The following is a 13014-nucleotide window of genomic DNA, read 5'->3' as shown; positions in this document are numbered from 1 at the left end:
TGGGAGCAGAGGATAATAGTTATTTATCCTCCAGCTCGTTTCTCTGTTTTTCTATGCCATCCTGGCAGAAGTCTGTAGCTACATCTGGAAAGGGATGAGAGTGAGTGGGGTTTGGCTTGATGGGTTTATCTTTGCTGATTGTGTGATCTTCCCCAAAGTTCCAGGATACCTCATCCACACGACACTGATGTCTCGCAGAAATTATATCTGCGTGCATTTGGCTGGACCAGCTAACTGGTTTAATTTCCCTTTGTCACTTGATGTTGCGTTTGTTCCATCTGCTCCTGGAGAGCGTGTCACCAGCATGCTGGTTAGCATGAAAGACTTGCTGGTTAGCCTCTCGAATTTTCTGCTTTGGGTCAAATTTGAAACAGTGTGCATGTTGCCAAAATTTCAATAATACACATTGCTCTGGTGCGTCTACTTTTAAGGACTTTGCGCCTTTTTGTTTAATATGTTAGGTAGAACCATGTAAAACTGGCATTTTTGTGGGTTAAAAATTGTAACATATTGACCATTTCATATGTTTTAACCTAATCTAGGATTTAAAATGTAAGGTCCATTCACTAGAGATTTTTTGAGCTAATAGTCCTCCTTTAATTCTTACTTGCATTTCGTATTGCCAGTCTAGCATTTGTATTTACAAAGAGCACCATAACTTAACTGCTTACTGTTTATTTTTTCCTTGCATTTTATTACAAAACCTATTTGCCATTTATATTTGAAATCTAGTATAGACTTTGTGTGTGTGTGTGTGTGTGTGTGTGTGTGTGTGTGTGTGGTACGCGGGCCTCTCACCTCTGTGGCCTCTCCCGTTGCGGAGCACAGGCTCCGGACACGCAGGCCCAGTGGCCATGGCTCACGGGCCCAGCTGCTCCGCGGCATGTGGGATCTTCCCAGACCGGGGCACAAACCCGTGTCCCCTGCATCGGCAGGCAGACCCTCAACCACTGCGCCACCAGGGAAGCCCTAGTATAGACTTTTAAAACACTGTTTGAACCCTAAGGGTCTCTGCCCTTTTTCCCTTAAATATAATTGAATTCTTTGTTTCTAGCCTCATCACAGCATATAAAAACATTTTTTTCAATGAAAAGGTTCAGTAATAAGATAATCATCTTATTTTCTAGAAGGTCTCACATGTTAGCATATTGCATCATAAAAATAGATTCTTGTGCCTTTCCAGAGGCTGCTGTTTAATCATATTGGAGACGGGGCCTTGCCACGCAGTGACCCAAATCTTTCTGCGCCTGAGAAAGGTAGGTATAAAGCCAGCCCCTTCATGAGTCCTGGAATGTGTAATGGTTTGTTTTGTCCTCATTTCCTCCAGTCTCCCGTGTGTCTGTGCGGAAGGCAGATCTCCAGACCTTTAACGATCTGGACTAATTTGCTCTTTAGGAGATGAATGAAAGACAGTTATTTCTGATGCGTTCTTCACAAACTGTGTTCTTGTAGCATTTAACAGCAGAATCTGAGCAAGGTAGGGACTCCTCTGTTTAATGACTTTTGGTGTCATTCAGTGAGTCACCGAGGCAAGGCCTGCGCTACCTGAAACAAAGTGGCCAATTAGGCTACTTGTTCAGCGCAATGAAAGAAAGCACCTTCTCAGATCGATTCCCTGGTCCCACTTTGTGTCTGCCTTACAGAGTTCATTCTGCCAGCTCATCTGTCGTTTGCGGGGACTCAGATGCTCTTTAAGAATTGCAATCCCGGGCATGATGGAGTGTGCCCTGCCTCAAGGTCACCTGAAAAAATGAGAAACAAACACATGCCTAGCAGTTCATAGCCAGTTAGCATCGGTCTGTGCAACACAGCAGAGGAAGAGCAGATGAAATGCGACTTCCTCAGCCAGGGGGGCAGGGCTGGCAGCAAGGCACCCGCTCACCTCCCAGGGTCAGGCCTCAAAAAATCAGAGCAGTCCCCGGGCCAGTGAATTAAGTCACTAACGAAATATCCTTGTAAAGCGCATTGTAACTGTCTTTATTAAGAGCTCGACTGCATCATCATTTGAGTACACCGATACATTAAAACTTTCCTTGCGAAATAGAAATCAGCGGAACTGTAGCCAGTTATTTTAAAACACACATTTTGCTTTAAAGTTACAAGTCAGATATTGATCTTTGTCGGGAGAATTTAGGAACGTGGTCTTTTTCTCACCTTGTATGCCAAAGAAAACCACAAAGCACATTTAAAAGGACCGGAGGAAAAGTATTTTACGAGTGGTAGTTCCATCCAGTGAAAGTGGTAATATAAAGAATGGTAAAATGTTGAAATTCTAGATATGTCCATCAGGTGGCAGTGTCTGTTCAGGCAGCAAGCTACTGGAAATCTCTAAAGGCTTGATGTCGTAAACCTCATCACAGAGCGGCTACTTATAACCTTGTGTGTCTTGCCCTGGTTCCTAACGGGTTTGTTCCATATTTCTGCATCTTGCTGAAGCATGGAGCAGGCAGATTACAAAAAAGGAATGATACCGTCAGTACTCCAAATTATTTTTTTAGGACATTCTTCACTATAGCCCATTGACTTTAGAAACAAGGGCCAACAGGATGGTGTGGCGTGGCTGTTTCTTGCCACTAATTCTGCCAGACAGTGGAGATATTAGCGTGCCACTGCCTTCCCCCTTTCAGGGTGCCACTAGTCCAGAAATTTCTACTAAAAATCAAGTTTTACAATAGTCTAGTGACTACACCTTCCATCTGTTATCCAGCATCTAAACAGATCTATAATTCTCAACAAGTTTCCACACTCTCGTGTAGAGATGTATAGTTCTGTTCGACTGCTTGAGGGAAAGAAAGAGACCTGCTATCACCCAATTAAATATCAACTATAACTGTGAGGTAGGCAATTAAGTAAAAGTTCGGTATTTAGGAAGTTTGTTGGTTTTTTTTAATCCAGTTGATTTTTTCATTCTGGATAAGTCTGACTTTCTTCTAAGATTTAGACTGTTTACAGGGCCAAGTAGACCATGTGTTCTTAGCTGTGTTTTTCCCTTCCAGCTGTGAATCCCACCCCTAGCAGCTGGAGCCTGGACAGTGGGAAGGAAGCCAAGAACATGTCAGACGGTGGGAAACTTATCTCTCCCCCTGTCCCTCCAAGACCCACACAGACTGGTGGGTATTTGAAGCACTTAACAATCACTTTCATAAAATAACTTTTATTGACTACTCCAGCTTGTCCTGAATTCCTCAAAAAGGTAGGCATTTGGTGTCCTTAGTAGTAGCTATATAATTTGTTTGTAGTGTTCCCCCTCTTTCCTGAACTCCTGTTACACTAAGTCAAGCAGTGCACCATTCCTAATAAACCCCACAGACAGATTTTGTAGAATGTTCTTTTCCTACATGCCATCCTCAGAATTTAGGGGGTACCCTAACCTTGCTGAGACACTAGCATTTTTTCTATGCTATCCTGAGTCACCTCATTCTTATCAACCTTTACTAAGTCTAGCCACTTTCTTCAGGACTGATGCCCCAGTTTCCAGTAGCCCCTAAATAGGATTGACTAACTGTGATTTGGATAGGCTTATGGAAAACAGTGCATCCGTAGTTATCTGCTGCTTAGACACGTCTGTATTCAAGGGTCATATTTCTCAAAGGGTTCATTCAAGGCACTGAATCCCCTAGGGTGTTGGTTTAAGAAGCAAAATTCTTGGGCTTAACCTCAGACCTACTGAATCAGAATTTTACTATTGCTGGGCCAAGACCTTAGAATCTGTATTTTACCACACCTTTCTAGACTTGAGAACCACTGAAAATTATGCTTAAGAAACTTCCTTCGTGAGTTTATAACAATACTAGTTCCCCTTTCCTCCTGAACAAGCCGTTGCTTGGTGACCTGCATATGGGGGCGGTTTTTAAGAGGGGCTACCCTGCTTTACTTATCCTATCCTGGTGATGGGGAGAGACTTTTCAACACTTAACATATATTTAGAGTAGTTTTGAAGCTTTACAAATACAACAGCCTAAAGGCAAGAGAAAATATGACACTGTGTTTTTCATGGATTTTTCTGGCTTGATTGTCCATGTTTCATTTGCTGTATTTTAGCATCTCATCTTTCTAGTTTCTTTTTTCACTAAGAAAAATGACTCTCTTTTTAAAATAAACTATGTGCTGCCCAGTTTGTTTTATACTCGCCAAAGCAAAAAGTCACCAATAGATTTGGAAAGACATGTGAGATCTCCAAACAGAAAAAGAAATAACTTTAGCCTTAATTGATACTCTGCATAAGTAGGTCAGTGTGACCATGAGAGTTTAAAACTCATCAACCAGTAATTGGTATTTTATTCATGATGTCCATATTTTCAGGCAACCTCCAATTTAAACCTGGCGTGTACCTAAAGTTGGGAACTCAAAAAGCGTTTTCCAAGGAACAGCAATATTCATGGTATCTAGGTTCCTGCTCATTCAGACTTGTAGACAAGGACACTGATAGAACTACTTTAGGTCTTTCCAGAGAAACATCACTGTAAACATGCAGTACGCACAGGGGCTACTGCGCATCCCACAGTGACGGTACCGGGGAATGCCTAAGTTGAGAGGAAGAGGGTCCCAAGTAATAGTAAACCTTGACTTCTGCCAGACATACCATTCCCAATCAAGATCTGCTTCTCTATACGTGCATGTTTTTCTTCCATACTCATCACCCACAATTGATGCCGTAGGAGAACTAACAGTGGTGATGGAACATGGCACACGCTGACAGCATGCCCTAGCGTGTAAGATGGAGGCCACACAACCCCACAGTGTGGGGACCGGCCACTCTTCCTGGTCCCTTAGGCTCAGAGTACACGGACGACCGTACCTCTTCCCAGTTAACTTGGCAGGGCTGCCTTCCCTTCTGCACTGATTGCTGTCATGGTCTGTCCTCATGTCATCATGTGTGGTCACTGTTGGGGGGATCTGTAACTGTCTCTCTTCCCTTCAGCCTTTCTGTAGTTTTCTTATGAGTTACAGCCCTCACTGTGACATCTGGGAGAATGGCAGCTCATCACAGAGCAGCAAACTCTGAGCTCATTGAAACCTCTGTAGGCAGAATTGGGAAATCTGGCTTATACGCACCATGTTGACGGTGTCACGGCAGGCTTTTAGTATGTGTGGTTATGCTTTAGAGAGCTGGATTTGACCCACAAGCGCACACACAGAGCAGTACCATCAAACAAGCTGTGTCCCGGGTGTAGGGCTTGAAAATCTGGTGGGAGAAACAAAGAGAGGGTTCTTCTTGGCCTTGATGATAAAATCCATAGGCTACCACCTCCCAGAGATAAAGGGAAGACCCGAGGACAAACATTAGGGAGAAAAATGGAAAACTTCTTACCTCTTGTATGATATGGCCAAGGCTTTCCTGTCCATTTCAGGAATATTGGGGGATGGAAGGGGAGGCTGATGTCAGTATATTCCTGGGACCTATTTTAAGCTGTCTGGATGACTTGGGTCTTCCCGTTCCTGCTCAGGGCCAAAGTCAGCAGTTATTTCCCGAAGTCTGCTCCCTGGCACCTCACACCTAAAAGCACCTTTTGAAATAGACCAAGCAGCAGAGAAGCATCTGGACTTTGAGGAAGCGGGAAGGACTTTGGACCAGCTTGGGGTCCTGTCACTGTGGTTAAAGCATCATGTATACACTGGTGACTTTTCACTAATTACCCCATGTCTTGGAGCTGCCATCCTTTGCGAAGAATCTGTTTTGGGTGGGCACCATTTAGTCGCTCCCCACCCCCTTGCCTAGACCCTTGTGCACTAGATCATCTATATGGGTATGTACACACAGAGGGCTTTTGCAGGTAGTCAGCTGTATGGTTTTCTGAATTGAAATGATCTCTCTGTCTTTACAGCTTCACCAGCAAGACACACGACGTCGGTATCCCCATCGCCTGCTGGGCGATCTCCATTGAAGGTACAGGCTCTTGTTTAGATTGAGGCTAGAGATTGGCCCCACGTTACTTTTTTCCCTGGTACATCAATGAGGTGCTTTCATCTGCACAGACCAGGCAAAGAACCTATAAAGAAGGGGGAGAGGAAGATGGGTAAGAAAACAGCACTAGGCTTTCCCTTTGGGGAGCCTGCCATTTGTTTTCAGATTATTAGGCTTTTTCTCCAAATGGTGGCAAGAGAATGTACAAACTAGAGTGAGAATATACACTGAATTCAGAAAGAAATGGTCCCCATGTATCTCCTAGGGCATTTTCAGCCTGGTCTTTTGGTTTAAGGGACATCAAAAACAAACACGTATATTGAAAAACAATCATCAAGATCTACTAACTATTCTCCAGTGCCTTTTTCATCAGCCTCACCCATTTTGAAAACGCCAAAGCCAACTTTTCCTCTTGTAGTATTTTACACCAAGGTTTCCGTTTACATTAGAGATACATACTTGATCATGAAAAACAAGGCAGTAAAATGAATTTTAAAATTTCTGGGAAACAAACTGGAAAGGTTTAAAGGTCAGACATTTGATTTGATACGTAGACATAGGCTTCTTAACATCTCTAAACATACAGAATCCCTCACGAAGGTAAAGAATAATATTTAGGGATTTCCCTGGTGGCGCAGTGGTTAAGAATCCGCCTGCCAATGCAGGGGACACGGGTTTGATCCCTGGTCTGGGAAGATCCCACATGCCGCGGAGCAACTAAGCCCGTGTGCCACAACTGCTGAGCCTGTGCTCTGGAGACCGTGAGCCACAACTCCTGAGCCCGCGTGCCACAACTGCTGAAGCCCGTGCGCCTAGAGCCCATGCTCCACAACAAGAGAAGCCACTACAATGAGAAGCCCACATACCGCAACGAAGAGTAGCCCCCACTCGCCACAACTAGAGAAAGCCCACGCGCAGCAACGAAGACCCAATGCAGCCGAAAATTTTTAAAATTAATTTTTAAAAAAAGAATATTTAGTCTGTATCCAAATTGAATCAGACTGGCTGCAAGGATTGTCAGTCCATTCAGAGGTAGGTGTTCAGAGCTGCTATGCCAGAGGCTACTATGAGGTTGAAGTGAGTGTTGAAAGAATGATTTTGTACCTGAATGACTTAGGATTTACACATTCCATGTCCTTTTTGTTGATGAGACATTTCTAACTAATGTAAAATAAAAGGACAAATTAGCTTCTACAAACACATGGGATCACATTGTGATCCCATACATCTGTGGTGCTAAGGATTGTTGCTGGTAGAAATTGAGAATCGGGAAGGAAACCCCCCCCCAAACGGAGAAAATTGCAAAGAAGTGTGATTTTGTTCGCATTGCCAACATTGCTGATGTCAAAATTTGCTGGTGGGTGCAAATTATTTGCTAGTTTGGTTGTCATTCTGTAGAGCAGCTATTAATTGTAAAGTACATGGGACTGCATTCACCCTGAGCCATTGACTGTCATCTTGATGTGATGGGAACAAAAGCAACATGGTGTTTCCGCATCGTTACACTTCCCCTTGCTTGCAAAGAGCCCCTCGTGTTGCTATGGAATTCACACATGCATTTTTTAACTTGATTGTGTAGAGTAGTAATAAGACTAGGAATTGATTCTTAAAAAATAGAAAGAATCGAAGGGCTGAAAATGTTCAGGTAGTCACCAAATAGTTAGCAAAGTGGTGTATACTGTCTCTCCACAGACCTGCCTATGTTCTTACCGGCCATAGGTAGCTTCGTAGCCGTATTTTTACAAAATAGGTTTGAAGAGAAAATGGGTGGAACATTTGTGTTGTAACTCCTGGGTTACATTAGAGGGCGTAGTGCTACCAAGTTACAAGCTTTGCTGTGCTTAGAATGCAGAAAACTCCTTGACTGATAGTTTTATCAGCAAATAAATGATGGAATTAACCCTGTGAAGACTCAGCTTACCTGCCTTATTTTGAACTTAGTGTCTAATTTTTAACAAAAAATTGCAGTGAATTTGGATCTCTTAACTAGCCATGCTTAACTTTAGGCTCCTGCTAAATGAAAGGATTTGTATCTACTAGCATTGTTTTTGTTTCAAAAGAGAGACCAAGGTAAAGTTAGTCTAGGGTAACATTTCTTGGTTTTATAGGCCGTTTATGTGATACATGAAAAAAAATGGTCTATGGTCAAATAAGTTTAGGAAACACTGGGCTGAACAAAGTCATTTAGGTTGCTTTATTATAAGACCTTAAGAAGCTAATATGCTTTGAATGGACTCAAGGAGTACGTAGGGGGCAGTATTTCCCGGTGGAACCCTTAGGGAAGTAGCACATTCCAATGCCAGCGGGGCTAGACAGCGAACAAATGAGTGAAGGAGGCCAGGAGGCTTCAATGTGTTGGGGTGGGAATGGTGGGAAAGTGAAGAATTCATGCCCCATCCAAAGGGGACAGCCCTGCTCAGCTTCAAAATAATATCTCTAGTAAGAGAAAGTGAGCAGTTGTTGCTAGAACTTCCAGTGGTTCTGCTGAGCTAGAAAGGGAAGTGGTATCTCCAACGGGTTTGGTTTGGTTTTGGTTTTTGCCAGTTTCCTATCCTTCAAACCATGGGACTAATGATATGCCTCTGCATTCTCTCCCTGAGTACTTTTATCCTCTCTCTGTCCTGGCCATGATAAAGAGTAAAGTGGGCAGTGAGGTGAACCGAATGGACTGGCGGCCCTGGCAGATAAATGCCTGATGTATAGGTGCGGTTCCGAGGCGCGCCAGCACTCAGATTTGAGTCTGGGTGTCTGCATGAGTTTTCCAGGGCCGGCAGAGCAAAACCCCATGGACTGGGAGGGCTTCAACAACAGAAATGTATTTTCTCACGGTTCTGGAGCCTACAGGTCCAAGATCAAGGTGCCACCATTCTCGGTTTCTCCTGCAGCCTCTCTCCTTGACTTGCAGACGGCCACCTTCTCCCTATGTCCTCAGGGTCTTTTCTCCGTGTGCATGCGTCTTTGGTGTCTCTTTGTGTCCAATTTTTTTTCCTAAAAGGATACCAGATTGGGTTGGGGTCCATCCTGAGGGCCTCAATTTCACTTGCTCGTTCTTTAAAGGCTGTATCTCCAAATGTAGGCACATGGGGTGGGGGGTGGGGGTCAGGGGATAGGGCTTCAACCTAAGGATGGGTGGGGGACACAGTTGAGCTCATCACAGTGTCTGTCAGTGACTCTCTGCTGTGTCTCCCCCACCCCTCCCTTTCCACTCCGCACAGGGATCCATGCAGTCTTTCACCCCCTCTCCGGTGGAGTATCACTCCCCAGGACTCATCTCCAACTCCCCCGTCCTGTCCGGCAGCTACAGCAGTGGGATTTCGTCCCTCAGCCGGTGTAGCACGTCGGAAACCTCAGGCTTTGAAAATCAGGTGAACGAACAGTCGGTGGCGCCGGGGTCGGGGTCAGGCCACAGTGGGTCTGAAGAGCTGGTGCGCAAGGAGAGCAAGACGCCGCCGCCGTACAGCGTGTACGAGCGGACTCTGCGGCGCCCGGTCCCGCTACCTCACAGCCTGTCCATCCCCATCACGGCGGAACCGCCCGCCTTGCCCCCCAAGCCTCTGGCGGCGCGATCGGGACACCTGGAGAATGGGACCAGGAGGACGGACCCCGGCCCGCGGCCCAGACCCCTGCCCCGGAAAGTCTCCCAGTTATAAGAAGTCCCTTTTCTATTTCCCTGCCATGAATTCTCTGCCGTTTACAAGAAATAAGAGGTATGGTGAGAAGACATTTAGTGTAGGCACTTTAATAACTTACTCAGATTTGTCTTTAGATGAATGGAATTAAAACTCACTTGTTAATAGAATGTTGCACAATATTAAAAGTTACTGATCTCAAACGCCAGGTGTTCCAAGTATGGCTGAATTTTCATTACAGCGTTTCTCATTTGGAAGTGATAAATAGTAATAAAGCCTTCTTTTGTATCTTTTTATGTTCACTTTTTTTACATAGTTTAATCTTAAAACCAATAGAATATTGTCGAACAATACGAAGCGTGATAATGTTGTATACTTTTTACTGAATACTTGATACTTCAAGAAAGCTTATTAAGTCTATGTACATCCTAACAAACACAATAGTCCTTATTTTAGAAGACTTCTGTAAATAAGGTGAGATTTCTGGCTCTTTCTATGAACAGATTGATAAGTGCACATCTTCAGAATTAAAAGTTAAAGCAAGCTAGTGAGACAGTAAACTTAAGGGGTTGCAAGGATTGGGACTGGAAGCGGTTTTGTTCTTGAAGCAAAATACTTCTTTAAGGTTGCTTTCGACCTTGGCTGATGTCTACATTCTTAAAACGCTACTTTACCAATGGGTTGGTAAACCCTTTAGTACGCTGGCACCATGGTATCTACTGTATTTCTTTTCAAGGTACAATTTACTTCCAGAGTTCCAATCGGGTAGATGAAGCAAAAGACCCTAGGAGAAATGTTTACTTGAATTTTGTGCTTCCTCACTTGATAGTTTCCTCTACCAAATTTGTCACTAAAGAAGAACAGATGTTCATGTGTTAAGTAGGCACAAATTAATGTGTCCCATTAACAAGAATTCAGGAATCAATACAGGACAGCAGTAAATTAATAGAGTAAATGAAGAAACAGAGAGAAAACATATTAGCATGATTAAATGGCAAAAGGACTTTGAAAAGGCAAGGGCATTAACTTTCAATCCTGCACAAAATAAGGAATTCCTCACAACTCACCATGATTACTGATGGAGCTTGTCTTCTTAGCTAATCCTGTTGTCCTTTTGTTGAAGGAGGGTGGCCGTAGACCACTCTAGCTTGAATACTGCAACACAGCATCTTAGATCTAGATAGGGACGCTCATGCCACAGTCATAGGAGTGTGAAAAAAGCACCTTGTATGTGGTAACGTATTTTGTATCTTTGTTTTCTTTACTGACTGTTTATAACACTCAACTGACAATAGATATGAACTGTATTTTAAATCATACTGTTGAATATTTTCCCTCTTTTGTTGGGAAGCTCAATTTAGTTTAACTGTGTATGTTTTTGTTGATAGCTTACCTGGAAGGCAGTGACAACTTTTTTATATTCCCTTAATGAAACCATTCAGCAGGTATACGCTGTTGAGGCTGGTTATAGAGGTTTTCTATAATAAATGTTCAAGTATTTTTGTACATAACTGGTTAATTTTAATAAGAGATACCATTATGTGTAAAAAAAAGTAAACATAAAAGCAAACTGTTGTGGATGCAGTATGATTGTTATAATTATGCCAAATACTTTATGTACAGAAAAAAAATATTTGTACATATGTGCTTCTAACAATAATTCTGCCATATTGACTTTACAATTTTGAATGTCAGAAAATTAATATATGTTAAAATATTTATGTTTAGTGAAATTATTCATAATAGACAAAAGGAACATGAATTTTAGCTTTGTATCTTGCAAGTTTTTCGGTTGAAAATTTCTTGAACTAGCTTTTGCTTTTGATGATAACACTTTGTGTTTGTAATCACATCCTTAAAAAAAAAAATATATATATATATATGTATATATATATATATATATATATATGAAGATCCGTATTTCTGTTGCTTTAAAGAAGACTTCCTTCCATTTAAATAAGGTGACATGCATAAGATAACAAAGCTTCTTTGATTTCCTTTTCCTCTGTAATTTAATAGATTCCTTGACTAGTGCTTGGGCACAGTATAAATCAGTGTTATTTGCTCTTGAAGCCATTTAAAAAAAATTTTTTTTTTTTGGCAATGAACAGTTGATCATGTGTGTGTATTTCTGAAGCAGCTATATAGCAGAACATTTCAAGAGATTCTGTTAGCCTAGATGTTCATGTTGGTTGCTGCTGAATGGTAAATATTAAATAAAATTACCTGATTAATCTTGACATTTGTGTTTATTCCTGTCATCAGCATATCTTTACCTGGAACAGAAGCTGTGTAAATAACTGCCCAGTGTACAAAAGGAATAGTTAGTTGAGTGCTGCTTTTGCCAGTTGGGCAAACTATCTGCCTGCCTGCTTTCCTCCTGATTTTCATAAAATGACTGATTGATAGGAAATACATTTAACGCTGCAAAATCCACTGACCACCACGTCTGTTAATAAACCCCGGCTTTTAATTTTGTGAGATGCGTCAATGCTATGTTAGATTTACAACATTTATGTCACTCAGTGCTAAGCAAGCCCCTGTCTAAAGCCTCTGTTCCATTAAATACCAAAACCCATTTAAAGGTCATGTCCATGTCTTCCTGATTATTTCTCAACATTAAGTGATTTTTAGAGCATTTGGGGATCATTTTCATTACCACTGAACCCACGAGTCTTTCGATTCTACAAGCCTCATTACAATATGAATAGCTTCTTTTCCTACCTTAGTAGTCTTCTCTTCAGATTGATATTTTCTCTACAAAACAACAAAGAACATAACAAGTTACACAGCTTTGCCTTTATTTGATCTTTACACATTAAAAGATGGCTTTATCATCAGAATAAATAAATTCTTAGTTACTGAATGAAATAAACTTTGTCCTCATTACATAAGGATACCGTTCAAAAGACTTGAAAATTTGACAGAATACCAATCCCCCAACATAACTATTATTTTTACATATTCCTTTTGTCTTTTTCTTTATGCATATATGGCATAGTTTTCCTCCTTTGCTGAGTGCTGGTTTCCCACGTATCCCAACACAATCTAATGATAATACAGGGCTGAGATCACTGCCCACTGCCATAAGGGGGAGCACCACCTCAACAGAGCTTTGGCAGTGTCTTAGAGAGGCAAGGGCAAAAGCAGATTTTATTGAAATTCTGGAGTTTTGTTTAAGGTAGATCTTTCAATGAGCAGACCTTAAGATTGGGTAAAGATCATGATATAATTGTTGAGGGTTGGTTAGAAACAGCAGGTTTGAGGGGTTCTGTTAACTGATACTTTCTATTGACAATTTGATGGGTCTGTTGAGAAATTACGTTATGAAAAATAAACTTATTTACCTGGCAGAGAGACTCCTGGAAGAGTAAAGTTATGCCAGCAAACATTGGAATAGTGAGGTCATGTTCATGTAGACATAAGCTGTATAGAGTAGATGGTTTCAGTTTTCAACATGTGTATTTTACATAGTGCTAA

The 13014-nt window shown here is 42.0% G+C and overlaps 1 protein-coding gene across 4 annotated transcripts in view; it reads left to right on the top strand.

Annotated features, from left to right (window-relative positions):
* DOCK4 (dedicator of cytokinesis 4) overlaps positions 1-11774 on the top strand; it is a 481211-nt gene extending 469437 nt beyond the window's left edge. For 3 of the 4 annotated variants that reach the window (XM_067746757.1, XM_067746758.1, XM_067746756.1), the window contains 4 exons: positions 1184-1256; positions 2997-3110; positions 5826-5887; positions 9121-11774. In XM_067746757.1, the coding sequence (XP_067602858.1) occupies positions 1184-1256; positions 2997-3110; positions 5826-5887; positions 9121-9555 (684 nt within the window). In that variant the 3' untranslated portion in view covers positions 9556-11774. The remainder of the gene's footprint in view (positions 1-1183; positions 1257-2996; positions 3111-5825; positions 5888-9120) is intronic. The other variant, XR_010945592.1, reaches the window with a different exon arrangement.
* Positions 11775-13014: the final 1240 nt, after the last annotated feature.

Source organism: Pseudorca crassidens, chromosome 8 (assembly GCF_039906515.1).
Source record: "Pseudorca crassidens isolate mPseCra1 chromosome 8, mPseCra1.hap1, whole genome shotgun sequence".
Taxonomy (NCBI): Eukaryota; Metazoa; Chordata; class Mammalia; order Artiodactyla; family Delphinidae; genus Pseudorca; species Pseudorca crassidens.
This window is presented reverse-complemented; position numbering and strand designations above follow the sequence as displayed.